The sequence below is a fragment of the Phlebotomus argentipes genome, unplaced genomic scaffold (genome assembly GCF_947086385.1).
Source record: "Phlebotomus argentipes unplaced genomic scaffold, Phlebotomus argentipes genome assembly contig_15, whole genome shotgun sequence".
NCBI lineage: Eukaryota > Metazoa > Arthropoda > Insecta > Diptera > Psychodidae > Phlebotomus > Phlebotomus argentipes.
In genome coordinates this window covers 446,127-462,509 of record NW_026776181.1, presented here as the reverse complement: position 1 = coordinate 462,509, position 16,383 = coordinate 446,127, and the positions used below count along the sequence as shown (strand labels likewise).

General features: G+C 39.1%; 2 protein-coding genes across 2 annotated transcripts; both read right to left on the bottom strand.

The window, feature by feature from the left end:
* Nucleotides 1-1,162: 1,162 nt before the first annotated feature.
* Nucleotides 1,163-11,509, bottom strand: LOC132262264 (homeobox protein goosecoid). The gene is made up of 3 exons (XM_059761474.1): nucleotides 11,075-11,509; nucleotides 8,874-9,139; nucleotides 1,163-1,725 (listed from the first exon to the last, which is right to left on the bottom strand). Exons 1-3 carry the CDS (start codon nucleotides 11,487-11,489, stop codon nucleotides 1,516-1,518), a joined length of 891 nt encoding a protein of 296 aa, XP_059617457.1. The 5' UTR covers nucleotides 11,490-11,509; the 3' UTR covers nucleotides 1,163-1,515.
* A 3,068-nt stretch (nucleotides 11,510-14,577) lies between these two features.
* LOC132263418 (keratin, type I cytoskeletal 9-like) lies at nucleotides 14,578-15,419 on the bottom strand. Its single transcript, XM_059763180.1, has 2 exons — nucleotides 14,789-15,419; nucleotides 14,578-14,726 (listed from the first exon to the last, which is right to left on the bottom strand). The coding sequence occupies exons 1-2, from the start codon at nucleotides 15,417-15,419 to the stop codon at nucleotides 14,578-14,580; spliced, it is 780 nt and encodes a 259-aa protein (XP_059619163.1).
* Between the last annotated feature and the right edge of the window lie 964 nt (nucleotides 15,420-16,383).

Sequence of the window (16,383 nt, the reverse complement as noted above, 5' to 3'; positions counted from 1 at the left end):
CTAATTTTATATGCTCTCAAAAATTCATTTAAAAGCAATAAATAACTCTTCGCCATTCCATAAAAAATAGGGAACGTTACATATAGACGATCTTATGTACATTTTAAGAAATATTATATTCTCAAAATTTTATAACAACGCGCGCCTTTTTAAATTTCCCCATAAACATTTGACATGGACAAATAATATTCTTACCTCTGGAGCATAATTCCTCCAAATTCTCTCTCATTCTCTCTTGACTCTGGCAGCGCAGCAACTGCGAAATGATAGACAAACAGCACATTTTCCGGTCTTTAGTAACTCAAGAGTCGAACAAATAATGGGTCAGGAAAGCCAAATATACACACAATATTACAAATGGTTGACTTCCATTTGGAAACCTCCGGAGCTGCCTTCCAAATTCTGGCTCCTTCCTATTTATTTAATATAACCCCTCAAAAGTTGAAAATATGTATTCATAATTCCGTGTGCTCAGACTCTGAATTCAGCTCACAGAATGTGCTGACATTGTAAAATGTTTATGGATTTCAGGATATTATTTAAGATTACATACATTAAGTTATGTTTGGGGTAGTAGAAAAATATATGACCAACTTTCGCAAAACTTTACTGCTCAATGCTGTCTGTGGAAATATATTCCTTAGAAAGCTTCCTATATCGCGTAAAATCCACAAAGCGATATTATTTTAAATCCCGCCCTCCTTGAAGCCCCGCCCAATTGTATTAGATAAACCGTATTTATCATTGCCAAAAAGATGTAAACTAGAAAAGTATTCGAATGACACTCAGAGAGTTTTCTTAATTAAATAGTTCAAGATGTTTAAAAAATCTGCGGCCCTAAGAATGTGAAATATTGCCCTAATAAATTTTTATTACAAATCCTATTTATTCTGCATATGATATCAACTTTATCCTTGGTCAGCACAGACGAAGAACTGCGCGATGGCGTTGCGACGACGCTGGTTGGCTCCCTCTCACCAAATAGCATTCTCCAATTATGTCAGACGAGTTGCCGTCGGAGTCTTTATTTTCCACCATAGTGGCAGGAAAACATTATCCACTTCTACAGACACAGTGTGCGTGACAAAGAAGAAAACAATACTTAATGTTTTGCATGATATTTATTATATTTAATGCTAAAAGTATTTATTTGGATGGTTGTTTCCTACAGTAAACATACAGATTTTTTAATTGAGTTATTTCTGAGTATCTGCTGTACAAGTGGTAGTGTTTACTCTATTTGACTAATAAATTGTGATAAATTTGGTGAAATGTACACTTATGACTTTTAATTTATCTATTCTTTCAGTGTCTCTTCGGGTGGTAAATAAAATTTTTTTACGTCTCTTTTATCACATTTAATATTATAGCGGAATTTTAAATATATCCTCTTATTTCCTATGGTCATTTTAATTACCTAACAAAGATTCTCACTTGAAAAGAGCGACGATTGACAAAGAAGGGAGTGGGGAAAACTCAAAGGTTATGAAGATGAAAGGATATCTTTTGAGAAACTTAGGCAACTTCCAAGTCAGATGAATCTTCAGCATCACTAAAGTTGTGAATCGATGTGGATAGGGGAAGAACTGGAGAAGGCAAATCTTCAGTTTTGAGACTAGAGACACTCCCAGCATTGCCGCTGTGCTCATCCTGAAGCTTCCTCAGCCTCTCCTGCTCCTCGCGCTTCTGCTTCCTCCATTTTGCCCGACGATTCTTGAACCAAACCTGAAGAAATGGAAGAAAAAAAGAAATTTAACCGCGAGCCAAAAGAGAACTCAAGGGATGCTCTTTTCCCGGCTAGCTTCTTAAGTACTGGCAAATAATGTCTCCTGGTTTTTTGTCTTGAGGCTGCACAACATGTTATGTGAAATGGTATCCTTGCAATTTGTCCAGTTGCCAGAGGAGGAGTAAGGATACAAGGAAAGGTAAATAATCTCCAGCATAGTGGGAAGACAAATTGCTTGCCTTGATTGTCAAGGTGTATGTTTTCGGTGAGAAGAAAGGCTCGTAAGAGAGGCAGCCAAATAGGCATCAATTTTTGTGAGCTGGCAGATTTAAACGAGACCACCCTTGTAATCCGGGTGCAGTCACAAAAGGCCACAAAAAGGATTGAGAGCTTGTCAAATTTTTCACATGAATTCTCATGCAAAAATAAACAGCCAGATGCTTTTTCATCCACATTTCACCCTCATTCGCTCTTTTTCTGCTTTCTCTTTTCCAAAAATTTGATGAAACAACCTAATCGGAATAGATTAATGATTAATCCGAAAGCATAACGCAGGCAAAGTTGAAAATTCTACATTATTTTGTTGTTATAGTTCTTTCACGCCATAAGCAAACATTCCGCTCATTACGGAATTTCTCATATGCGCTCAAAACCCCTGAATTGGTGGTGGGAATTATTAGTTTTAAATACAGTTAAACACTCTATCATGCACAAATCAGGTGCTTGTGCGTATTAATTTTCCCGCAGGCCATTTTATTATACATTGTAAGTGCACATCGCACTTGCTCAAAACCGCCAGCGTTTGTCCGTTTTTCCACCTCCGTCGCTTGGTGAATCCCCGGATGCATTTACTGAAACAACATTGGGGGAAATTCATCCCCTACGCACACTTATGGCTGAATAATAATAAATTTAACTACATACGCCCTGCATGTTTGTATAGGATAGCTAAATATATCAATTTTCCTAATTAAATAACAGCAAACATTACACGAAAAATAAATTACTAATGGCACAAACTGCTCACTTCAAGTGTGCGGATGCTGAGAAATTTCCAGGCCCACACTCTCGAAAAGGATTTTCCAACCACAACTGTGCGGTGCTTTTATTATTAGAATGTTTGCATTTGATCATGTAGTTTAGGTGGAAAGAGGAGTTTATATTCCTTCCAGAAAACCTCGGGGCATTCGCCGTCCTCCCTAGTGGAAATCCCACTTCCTTCCCTATCTCACTTCTTCCCCATCATCACCTTGACATGTTATTGCACCCGGGGATAAGATGAGGGCTAAAAGCCCCATAAGTACCGTCCTCACAGCTCACACTCGTCTTATATGACTGTGAATCGAGACAATTAGTATACAAATTCGACAATTCGCATAAAGCCATAACACATGAATTTAAAAATTTTACATGATTTTTTTTGTTTTCCCCTATAATGTTTATCTTTAATTAAAACTGAATGTCATATTTTTTGAAAAAATACATATGCTCGTTTTCCGAAAAATAAATGAAGCATTGTGATTAAAATGGTGGCAGTTATCATAATAATATGTTATGCAAATATTCATAAGCGTTTTTTGTACATTACATATATTTCAGCAAAATCTAGATTTAGGCAGTTATGTCACTATTCGAGATAGAAAACATAAATTCAAAAGAATGTAATATCATATTTCAGTTTTTTCTGCTATATTCATAAAGACTTTCATTATCATCATTCTGGATACATTTGTTCTTTGCTTAATCAAATACATAAACGAATAATGTCACGACCAGCCACTGTTATTTATTTAATCTCGCCCATACAACCTTGTTTTAAGCTGGAGAGTGTGAAATAGAAGGGAAAATGAGAAGGTGATAAGTTGGATAAAACTAAAATTATTCCTCACAATATCCCACAGGAGCTTTTGTCACAGGTGCTCTCTAACCAGTAATAATTAAATTGCCGTGGGCTCATAAATATTTCAAATTAAATGTTTGCCAAGAAAACTTATTCTTTTACACCTTCACACGTCCTGTTCACATATTTGTTGTGCTGAGGATTAATATTTGAATGGTGATGAAACAACCAACAAGTGATAAGGCCAGTCCTTGAGAGTCCACAAATTGTCGTTTCATTGCTCGAGTGGATCGTGAAACATTCACAATAATGTTCTTAAGTCGGATGAATTAACTCATATGCGGTCTGAGAAGTTAAGACCGTGCCGCCCTTGTCGGCACCCTCTGAAGTTCTTAATTCCATACGGAATGCCCAGGACTATGCCTGAAGATGGTCTTTTAGCGAGAAAATTGCAATTTATTGGGTGGTGTATTCGAATACTAATATGATCCTATTCCTTCTCACAGATTTGATGTGAGCAAATTGCAAATTGTCACTCTTCATTATAGGGAATATTCATCAGTCAAGTAACAAAAAGGCAAGAGAGAGAAGACAAAATGTTCAATTGTCTCTTGGAGTGACAGTGAGATTGGGCGAAGAGACAATCACCTCGAGGGGAAATTTGCATTATCTGGGCGAATGCTGGTACGACGCCTCTCCTGGCAGAGTTACCGTGGATACCATCAGACGGGGAGGCTCCAAATGGTTTGAGTGTGGAATTTATTGCATTGCATCCAAGCCAGGTAGCAAATGATGTTACATTTTCCATCAAATACTGGTATAAGCCTTTGATCAATGCCCAGCATAAAGGGAATTTAATTTGACATTGTGAATAACATCAAAGGTTTCCATTTCGAAGAATGGTTAAAAATTACATTGTCATCCTTTCAACAGAGACACGCAAATTCGTTTACCAATTAATATGTACAATATGGCAGAGATATCGAAGGGATGGCGCATAATATCACTGCTGCGATGTATATTTGTAATGCCTTTTAATCTAAGAGTGTGTATCTCGATTTTGTGAATAACTGTATTTAATTAACTTCGCAAACGCGACAAATGGAAAATGTGGAAACACAAAGAAATGCGAATGAATGTAACAAAGTCGAGAAAAGTGGGAGAATTTTCTTCAAAATTATCAAAAGAAACCATCCTCGGTCCTCACACCACTATTCTGGTCTCACATTTAATTGTAACACTCGAACAACCCAGATGAGAAGCCATCTAACAGTTGCAAAGTGATTATTGAATTTTTGTTTTCTTTCCCTCCTCAACCTCACTTTTGCCATTCAACCAGCCCAACAGCTTTTTATACGATGAAATTCATACAAAACAACTTTATAATAACGCCCCATTGTGAATCTCCACGCAATCATTTAATTAGGAATTGTTATTTTAAACTTTATCCACACACATCCGCCCTCCTCGTTCTTTTCATCGTGTTTTTTCTTCAGCTTCAGATTTTATTTCACAGAATATTATGATCAGATTTTTGTGCCACCCCTCAGGGTTGGGGGTGGCGCTGTAAAAAGGCGATTTTTGAACCGCAAGAGATTGAATTCGATAAAGGAGGCACTGGAATGAGAACAATAAGAAGTTAGTCTGAGATGTGTGGCAAAAAACAGTCTCAATGCTTACGACATGGCAGGTTATGAACAGAATTAATTTGTGGTAATTCAGAAACATTGCCATTCGAAAGGTAAATTAATGAAGAAAATTGTATTAATTTGAATTTTAACTTGAATTTTCCTAAAAATTAATTATTTTTGCCAGGAAAATTTGAGTGAAAATGTAAGACAGATTTTTTCACTCCCTTTTGATCAAGCACAACATCCACTTTAATTTCATTTTATAAGTCTCTTCGCTTCGCCTCATGTCTAAAACTTAATGCAAAAGTTTCTAATTGAACAATATTGCAAAATTAATATTTGAGACCGTCATTCTCTGCATACTTTTCCGCTTTGCTTATACATTACTATGATGCAAAGTGAAGAATGGTGACAACTTTCAATACTTATCACCGCATAATTAAACTAAACTCTATTAATTATCCCATTATATTCATCTTGGTGACTAAAATCAATTTCCGCTTTGCATATGAGCACATTAGGCACTCTCTAAAACCAAATATCCCCGGAAAATTTATTATAAATTCCCAATTATGCACCCCGCTCTGGGATTCTATCAATTTTACGGGCGGGAGTTGCATATTTAGCGAGTTTTCCCCAGATATTGGCGCACAATACAGCGTGTGTGCAGCGTATTCTGAACACCCCTTCAATCAGCAAAACGTTATTATATTACTTTGCGTTTAATCCATGTATCGTTTCATAAATTTGTGATGAGATTGGACGTCCACGGCTCGAGCGCTGCTATTCGCCGTACGTTGTGCTTTCCATGAGATGGTCGGGTTAAAATATATGTATAATACACACACAAAATTTGACCCGACCATCAGCATTTGGGGCGTGTAACGAGGCTTTCGCCAAATCATCCCCTAAGCGAGGTTCTTGCTGGCAGTTCTGGCTCGTCCGTGGATTGTATTTTTTAACCACCTCATCTAAAATTGATCGGGAAAAAAGTCGCACTGTTTGCACAACTCTCATGCCGGATAATAAGATTAAATTTCATTTTATTCTTCCACCGGATATGAGTGTTATCTTAATTTGCAGACTGCCATGATGGCCGAGTAATGGAGGGAGGAATTTTGTAATTTATTATGAAAAATTACCGAAATTATACACCATCAAAATAATATCAAAGAGACATTTGACAGTGCACAGTCAAACAAAAGGCAGATGACAATTTTTATCTGCTGTACCATGAATGATGTGAAAAGACTGACTGATGAAGTGGTGAAGGAGAAAAAAATGCAGAAGAGGGCGGAAGAGTGGTTGGAAGGGTGAGTAAGTGAAGAGGATCGTTCCTCAGGCGATATCCGATTCATGAATTAACTCTGCTATCATCTGAATATCCAGCCATCAGATATATACACATAATATCCTTTTTGCCCTGGAAAAGTAGAATAATAATAACAAATGAAGGAAGATGAAATTATTCCTCTCAGCATTTACATCTTATGTATATTACACATACATATACTCGTAGGAGAGCTATATAGATGTTGGGATCGGGCGAGGGGCGTTCTCTTGTGGTTTTTGGGGTGCAGATGAAAATGGGGGAAAATTGTGAAATGACGAGGAAAGGCAAAATACCATAAATTCATCCATTTGCTATTTATTCAGAATCCGTCGGTATCATTTCGAATTCAAACCCACTGAGATAACATTTACTCCATTTACTAAATCAACTAACATTCCGACGAATGTCTATATTTTCCCATCTCTCGATATTTAGATTATGATCCTATTTTGATTTTAGTCTCACCAGATTGTAGGGCTTTCGCAGATGCCGTACTTATGATATGTATGTATGTTCATATAACTGTATGAAACATTATACTCTCTTCATAGTGAAGTTAATGGCTCTAAAGGAAACTACCGAGTGTGAGAAAAATTACCCGAAAAGATATTACACAATTTTTTTTTATCTTAATTAGAGCGTAAGAGAACAAAACTTGTTCCTTCAGGGTATTTTTAGAAGAAAAGTCCACAAGAAACTTTATGTAAAATTTACAAAAATAACCCATCTTTTCATCTCTCTCTCTCATTGTGTAGTGAGATGAGAAACTTTCCGAGGGAAAAAATTGAATTTATTTTTATTAAGAGTGAAGCAGCAAAAGGAAAACATCAATGACATCTTATGACTCCTTTATGTACATATTATTGCGACTCGTCTTGAAATATTTATTGTCTCCGCATGGTTGTAATATCATGTTCATTGTCTATACACGGGAGCGCTTGTTGTTCAGTGAGACGAAAATGTGGAATTGAGGATGGCTGAAGGGACTTGTTTGGCAAATTGTCACATGGATGTCTCTCTCTTCCGAATGTCTGCAAAGGATGGAGAAGGACAGGCGATTCCTCGCCGAATTGTAATGAGAATGTCAGAAAATGAAGGCGGAGCTTTTCAACATTTTCTAACTAGTACGTTGCTTACATTTACAAAATGGATGCTTTAACTTACATATGTATATTAAAAGCTTTTTCGTGGAAATGAAATAAGCTGTACCCCTTTCAAAAGGGAACGCGACAAATTGGTGTTGATATAATAAAGCTAAGAAGATTAGACATATTAAGAGTGTCACTCTGTGACAAACATATTGTATTTGTAATTAATTATCATTTCCCAAGGACAAATTTGAGGGTGGAAAACTTATTTCCCGGCGGCTTAAAAGGGATGCTTATATGTATTTATGGTTAGGGGAGAGTGGGTTACTTTGAACGGATCATGTTTCTCACTTCCTGCAGCTTAAGTATGATTTAAAAATATTTTAAAGACAATCTCTGTTTGTAATAATTAGAAGAACGTTAAAATTTATTGTTAAACAAGAGCATTTTTAAACGGAATATCGGATAAAATGTTACGGATCTTTTCAATAACATCGTTATTTGGTTTTCCCCTCTATATCTGACCTATATTTTTATAGAATACGCCAAATTCGTAAAAATCGCAACCCGATTTGAATCCTTGACTCCGAAAAACATTTTGTCTGATACTGCCTCAATCTTAATACATACAATATCTGCTCTTACCTTTATAAAGACAATGTAAGCATAACTTTGCAAGTTATAGTCAAGTAGTGAGATGAGACATCATATTTCCAGCCACTCTGCAGCGGACAAGTGACCACACATAGTGTTGTCATTTGGGTGAGAATTATAAATACACCTAATCCATTTCTCATTCTTAAAACAAGTCTTCCTCTCATTTAGAGCCTCAGCCAGACCTACGCAGTGTATAGTGAAGATGAGTGGCCTCTCAATTTTCACAATGCGCATCTTTAATAACCACTCGAGCTGGTAAATGAGAAAGAATGAATGAATTTATATTTAGTTGCACTTATTCTCACTTGAGGTGTGCCATCGAGCGACTCTGGTGATTTGTCTAATATTTTTCTTCACCCTGGTCAGCTTGGAATACGCAAGAACGAGTTAGAAGAGCTCAAGTGGGGACACAAATGTCTTGTTTGCTCAGCTAAACAGTAGCTTATTAGTATTAAACTCATCTTTCTTTCAGGTAGTTCTTTCCTTCACTATTGACCAGCGAGATGGAATGTCCTCTTGTAATATCCGTCACGGCTTAGGAATCTCAACATGATTGACTTAGGATGATGTAAAGATGAAAAAATAATTCTTAACTTACCTCAACTCTTTCCTCCTTGAGGTCCACTTTAAGTGCCAATTGCTCCCGCAGGACGACATCAGGATAGTGAGTCTTTTCGAAAGTCGCCTCCAATTGCTCCAGTTGCTCCTCCGTGAAGATCGTCCTGTGGCGTCGTTTCCGCTTTGGCGGAGGCCCCCCAAGTCCACCGTGGTGACTCATCGAGGCGTGAGCTTGCATTTGGGTAGCAGCAGCGTGAGCCACTGCCGCTGCGTGCATATAATTTGGGTAGAAACTTGGATATGCCACTAAAAGAGAACAAAATAAAAATATTTAAGGGATGAACGTATTGGATGATTTCCCGTTTGTTTACTCTACAGTGGACTAACAAATCCCCATGCAAACACATTTAGACGAGAACCCAAGGAGAAAAGAACTAACAAGGGCGTATAGATAAAAGAATAAAGTCCTTAGAGAGATGCTTTTAGTGGAATCTCTCCAGCATGTATTTTCCTATCGTTCTGATTTTTTCCACACCGTCTCGTCAGCCTCTTACCAAAGGATTTCCAAGGGCAGATGGTTGTTATTCAATTAACCAATACTGTTTTCTTTTGCATTTAAAATGCTTCATTCATGGGGAGATAATATTCAATGCGAGAGGGTGGGAGATTCTTATTCACCATCGAAATGTTCCCATTCAGCATGTCATGGGGTTAAATTCGTGTGAGTTTGACGGAGGGAAAGTTCATTTTTCCTCATGTGCTTATGGTAAATTTTGCTAAAGAATAATTTTTAAGGTTTCTCATCTCACAATACGCATATCTGGATGCTACCATGCATAATCATCCCAACGAGGAATAATAAATACAACATCGCGTATGGTTTCACTGTTTTTATTTGCCGATTTAAATAAACGATTCATTGAATTTTCCTAAGGATTGTGTTCTTATGTCGGTTGAATATTCCCTGTATGGTGGAGGGCAAGTATAACAAAAGCAATTGTGATTTTTCCTGCTTATTCAATAAAAAGAAATCGTTTACACACGACTAACATACTGAGAGGAAAAACGTGAAAACATTCTGTGTCATAATAATTTGCTATTATTTGGCGCTAAAGGGAATTCTCATGTGAATCAAATACATTATCCAACGTTTCAATCCCATGAAAACAGATTTGCTCCTGCTTATACGCAAGCAAAAACCATAATCAGAGCAATTTTAAATTGATAAGTGCGAGAATTGGTGGTGGAAAACCGGCAAAATCTCACGGATTAATTCTAAATAAACATGGCATCATTTTGCAACCAGACGACCTGGCAGAAATCTTCTCTAAATACACCCTCTTGTGTGTACAAATTGCGGGCGAAAGGAGAACCGACACCCCCTCTTCTCCCGGCGGGATTCTCATGTTCTTATCAAAATATAAAAATCTCTACACTCAAGAGGAGAGGGAACGCACAAAAAAGAATTTACACCCCACATAATCATCCCACTTGAGGGCAAAAATCCCATCCCATCAGTGCCCACATATACCACACATTTCATTCAACTTCTTAAAATAACAAAATCTCTCCCGTGGTAAACTTCTATCCAAGACAGCGTAAAAAATTAATCTGCGGAAAAATGTATTCAAAAGACCTCTCAGGATTTTTCCGCAAGTAAGATTTTAAATATGTATGTTTTACATTTTTACATTGCCAAAGAGTACAAAATCCTCCGAGGTGAATTCTCAAGGTATGATGGTGTCGGTGAAAAGACTCCCTTTTACCAAAGGGAACCAGACCACATACAACAATCCAGGAGAACTTAAGCTATGACATTCAAAAGATTTTCAGGCATTATTTATACTTTTAATCACTGCACCGAGATAGTACATAAGTGATCAGGCGTGGAAACACACCTTTCACCTCAATGATAAACAACCAAATTCCTACATAACAAGAATAACAGGAATAACATTCAAGAAATTTTAATATTGATATCTAAACTGAGATCTTAGTCTTAACTTCTTGATCTGGCATTTTTTTCTTTTTCAACGTGATATATAGAGTAGTCTGGTCACCGAAAATATATCCACCCTCGCGATGGAAAATACGCAAAGCATGAGAGTAAAAATCCACGAGAAAAATGAGAAAAGGGTAGTGAGGAAAATACGGATGATTGCTATGCATTATCATAATTTACGATAATATTTGGGCACAAAATTACGTAAATTCATTCTCTTTTCATGGGGAGATGCGTACCCAGGAAGTCTGATGTGGCGCCGAATCCGCTCGCCGCTGCGGCGGCCAGATGTCCCAAGTGCAGTCTCGAGGGATGAAGCATGGCGGGGTGTCGAAGTGGACTGCTGCCCACGGAAGTTGCTGGTGGGGAGTTTGTGGGACTGTGCGATGGTTTCTGGGCTAGGATGCTGTCGATAGTGAAGAGGGATGTTGATGATGACCCCGACACCCTGGACGAGGGTGTATGACTCTGCACGACTGTCTGGTCTGGGCGGTCTGGCTTGAAGTGGAGTCTCTGGCCCAAGTAACCGCATCCTTGACCTCCCAGCAACATCGCCGTGGTGAGATAACTGGTGGGCGAGGCAGAATCCGTGATGGGAGCCACGATGGGACTCCCACAGGTCCGAATACCCGGCGATGTGGTGGTCTCTACCATTGACACTGAGGACGAGGGCGGCGACGGTGTGAGACTGCAGGGACTCTGTGAGGCCGGAGACAGATACTCGGGCTTCGTCGTGAGCCCAAATGGCCACAGTGAACTCAGAATGGTGGAATATTGCGTACCACTAGGAATTAGCCTCAAATCCCTCACTGTTTTCCCACGCTATAGTGAAATTCTTGTCTCTGAGCTTCACACATTTAATATTCCCACCATAAATAATTGGGAAATATTAAAATCTCGAAATCACAGAAATGAGGAAAATTCACTTTTCATTCACACTCCTTCACTTATAGGTTAATTCCCCACTGGATGCCAGGAATAACGATTGAGGGCGTCCTAATGGCAAAAAGCTCCCACGATCCGACTCAATCGCGCGGTGGACGAAAGAAGATTGTGCTATTATTAAATTGGAGGAGAGTTTCACTCTGTGAATATTTGCAGTCGAGCATAGCCGACATTCCAGCACCACGTCCGTCTCATCTCTTTCAACAGTGCGCGCGAAAGGGACAGCCAGTGGTTCGGCCCAGGGATGCATTAGACTCCACCCAAACAGCGGAGATTTGTACTTCCGATTGTGTTATTTCCAAGGGAGCCGGCAAGAGGGGTAGCACAGGCTTGAGCTATGCAGCGAGAGAGAGGCTCGGGCCAAGAGATTCTGTAAGCCATGCATTTCCAATGGTGGCGCATCATTCGGCTGGTGAGATTGTGGAGGCGGTGCTTAGGATTTGCACCATTTAATTCTATAATATCAAAATTAATACCCTTCTCCCGGTGCCGGAGCGCTACGCTTTCGGCAAACAAGCAACCAATGGATTATCGCTCCATGCCACCCACTCCAGGCCACCGCGGGCTGAACTGGAGCACACCATCTGACTTCCACGCATCTCCCCCGGTGTGTTCCTGCGAAATCCATTAAGAATTTAAGGAATCAATCAAACTTTCGCCAAATATTGCCCAAACTCAGCCCACACGAGCTCAGTCACAGCATATGTGGGTCTTACAAGTCTCCTTGGCAAACTCTCCGAGCGAGGTATGTTTGGATAATGTGTAGCCAATCTGAAAAGCCATCAATGATGAAAAGTTGTCAAGACAAATCTATACCCTAAAACAAATACACAAGGAGAGAATTAAATATTTAATATACTTTAGCCTCCTTTTCGTCCGTTCGCTTTAGCTTTTATCCTCCATTTTCATGCCAATTTTATATAATGTTCCATGATTTTGAAAACACACCAAATCAATTGGTAAGCCTATTCTAACTATGGCAACGAAGAATCACCAAGCCTATGTTGGATTTGGAAAAATGATTCGTGAATGAAGAACTGGAGATGTGGATTTAGAAAACAAGAGAAGAAAAATTATTAATAAAAAGGAGTGATTGTAAGTTTCTAAAAACATAAATAAACAGCTCTGCTCAGCTTACGCTGAGCTGGGATTTTTCAACTGTCTCGCAATGTGAGGATACGATTTTAGGAAAATAAATTATATGCTTGGCTTCAGAAGTTTATTCTGATACGAGTTGTTGGTAAGTCATAGTCGTTGTATATATGAGAAAACGTTTCTATTAGTAACTCGTAAGTTTGTTGTTCGAATTTAATGCAAATCCACATATAATTGTAATGATTAAAATACAAAGTTAAGAAAGCAACTCTGCGATTGATAATAAAATTATCAGCCTAACTATGAAAATTGTTTGTGTTCCTGATTTTCTACTAGTCTTCTGGTACAAAAAGACAGATTTGATTATTTTATGTGTATAATAGGAATTACGGAGTGCTAAAATTTCTATCTTTTTAATGTGTATGCAGTTTCTCCTGAGGTTGCTTTCAAAAGGAAAAAAATCCCTAGCTTTGCGATAAGTATAATGAATTAGGAAAGGTGAAAAATATTTGCCAATGCCTCAGAGAGAGAGAGAGAGAGAGAGAGAGAGAGAGAGAGAGAGCGGGAGAGGGAGAGAGAGAGGATTTAATAGGGATGTCAAATGGTGATATTATAATACAGCAAAGCGTGAAAAAGGACAAATCTGTTTTTGACATGAATAAAATCACCATTAACGAAATTACTTTTTCCCCATTCATCCGTTATTAAGTGGAGATTGTATCACCATCTTGTTGGGTGAGTGTTTGGGAGAGATGATGACGCCTGTGCCCTCGAGGACCTCGGGCAGAGGGTGGCTTTCATCCCTGGGGAAAGGGTGCGAGAGAGCAGGAGTGAAAAGTGATGAAAAAGGGGACATATTTATTATGCACTCAAATAGGATTGATGCTACACGGACAGTCATGGAGAGATGTAGTATTTTCATGTAATATGTATTTACCATTGAGTAACTTTTCAGCATGGAAGGCGGAGCTTCGAAATTGATGCTCATCCGCTCTGACTCGACGTGGGAAAGAGATGTCTATGTCTATCACTGATATCTGCAATGTTATGCTGTCTGTGTTCATCACTTTATTGTTGATGAACTTTTCACTATTTCACCTTCCTTATCAGCCTCTCTCTCTTAAGTATAATAGCCTAATCTTCTTGGAATAGCAAAACCGCGGTCAGAAAAGTGCTTTCGGCAAAAATTTTACAGAAAACTTAGAGTCATTTGCCGTACTTGAGGTGAATAGAGTAAATCGACTTATGAGAATTATCTTTGCTCCTTTTCAGCTACTCAACATACTAAGCATCTCAAGTAATTTTCTGAAGGGGTTAGTTTCACCATGAGAAAACAACTTAATGATATTATAATTTACTTAAGTCCTACTTTAGAAGCCATTCATCCTTACAAGTTGGTAATTTGTTCTTTTAAAATCCCATACCCAAAGTATCAAAGTCCGCTTTCCTTAGAAGATTAGGCTCATATTAGATTCATACGCTTCTTTTTCTACTCACTTCCACATCTCCTCAGACGCTGGCCTTTTTACCTCTTCAAGAAGAAACATGGCGGAGTAAAATGGTATAAATTTTATTGACTTAATTTATTGGAAAGAGTAAATTGGTCTATCTAATGTACAGGTAGTCACATTATCACTCCCATCTAAGGTCAGGTTTGTGTTGGATGGTTCGGTATCACTGATGAAATTGGCAGAGATTGAGTTTAGTGGTGACCATGACCGCCACCGCCGCCACCACCACCACCGTGACCGTGCTTGAAACCGTGTTCGCTTCCTCCGGAAGAACCGCCCTTCTTGCCGTGATCCTCATGGTGAGAGTGGTGAGACTCATGTCCGTGATGTCCTTTGTAACCTGGAAAGATCCGATCGATTGATGGTAATAACAGTTTTCATGATAACTCAAAAAATATTCACCTTTGTGCCCATCGTCATAATGTCCCTTATCGTGGTGACCCTTCTTGCCTTTGTGTCCCTCCGCGAATCCGGACTCATGCTTGCCTCCCTTCTTATGGTCTCCACCCTTCTTGTGGTGGTGCTCATGGAAGCCTCCATGTTTGGAGTGTTTGCCTTCATTGTGAGCCTCATCGTAGAATTTGTGCTCCTTGTGATATTTGTCCTTGCCCGACTTGTGGTGATATCCTGATGTCTCCGAACCTTTCTTGTGTCCCTTCTTGTGGCCGAATTTACCACCCTTGGAGCCTTTCTTTGATTCATGGTGCGATCCGTGCTCATCACCCTCGTCGTAGCTGGACTTCTTGTGGCTGCCCTCCTCGCCGTAGTGACCGGAGTCCTCCTCCTTTCCATAGCTGCCCTTCTCGCCCTTGTCGAAGTGATGGCCAGAGTCGTACTTCTTGCCACCCTTGGACCCGTGATCGGAGTGATGATCGCTCCCGTGCTCACTTCCGCCGCCCTCATCGAAGCTGCTGCTGTGACCGTGACCGCCACCACCTCCTCCACCCCCATGCCCGCCATGGCCTCCGGCATAACACACCGAGATAACCAAGCTCACGGCGAGGAGCTGCCACACCCAGAAATTCCGCACCATCCTGAACACAGTAAACTCCACTTGAACACAGGTATTCCTTCGATGCCCGTCTCCACTGGAACCACAAACTTGACTGCCTTCCTCATCCAATCCGCCAAACTATTTATACGTCCGCCACGGCCATACAGGTGACAACACACCTCTACAGAGATCAATTGCACCAATAAATGTGTTACACGGCTTTTTGTCCATCCGAATAGCAAAATCTTTCCAACAGAGTGACCAACACCAGTTGCCAAAGAGAGTGTTGAAAGTGCGGAGAGCTATTGATATGACGCTGAAATTTCCAATATTGGATTCTGCATGACACCTTAAGGCGTTTAATGCAATTTAAATTTGTGGGATATGAAACAGAAAGAAAATTGATTCGACAAGCAAAAACAGTGAGAAATAGATCGGCCACAAACACTGCACGGCACGCGGTTGTGAACAATGCGAGGTCCAGAATAATTGCTTAAGAATTGTAATGTCAAGTTAGCCAACGAATATTGAAAGTAGGATAATTAAATAGCTTTATTATTTGAAGATGAACGGATAGTTCTGCAGCGAATCACTAGTAGACTGTGGATTTGCGTTAAAATTCAATATTTCCGTCATACCTATAAAAAAAATGGTTATAAATGTACATGAAATTTGGGATTTTCCTTATATTAGAGAAAATGTACACAATTTCAGTTCCCTTTTATTTTAACTAATTTCCGTAATTGGCCTTTCGACATCAAAAAGTGCTATTTTGTGTATGTAAAACAAAACATGTGGTAATTATCAGATTTTTGACTAAAAACTCCTTTTCTGCCATTGAAGAATTCCAAGTGGTGTATATTGGAAATCTTGAGGCGATTAAACAAAAAGTATCACCGTGAAATTCATTGCACAATTACGGGTTAAATTTACATAATCTGACCGATTGACTTACAATGAAAGTCTCGGGCAATTTACACTTAACTCGATGAGTCAATTTGTG

Excerpts from the sequence above, each read along its gene's own strand:
- LOC132262264 (XM_059761474.1), bottom strand. The coding sequence starts at position 11,489 with ATGGTAGAGACCACCACATCGCCGGGTATTCGGACCTGTGGGAGTCCC. Across the intron at positions 9,140-11,074 it reads CGCCACATCAGACTTCCTGG|TGGCATATCCAAGTTTCTAC; the intron begins GTACGCATCTCC and ends GTTCTCTTTTAG. Across the intron at positions 1,726-8,873 it reads TCAAGGAGGAAAGAGTTGAG|GTTTGGTTCAAGAATCGTCG; the intron begins GTAAGTTAAGAA and ends CCATTTCTTCAG.
- LOC132263418 (XM_059763180.1), bottom strand. The coding sequence starts at position 15,419 with ATGGTGCGGAATTTCTGGGTGTGGCAGCTCCTCGCCGTGAGCTTGGTT. Across the intron at positions 14,727-14,788 it reads TTATGACGATGGGCACAAAG|GTTACAAAGGACATCACGGA; the intron begins GTGAATATTTTT and ends GGATCTTTCCAG.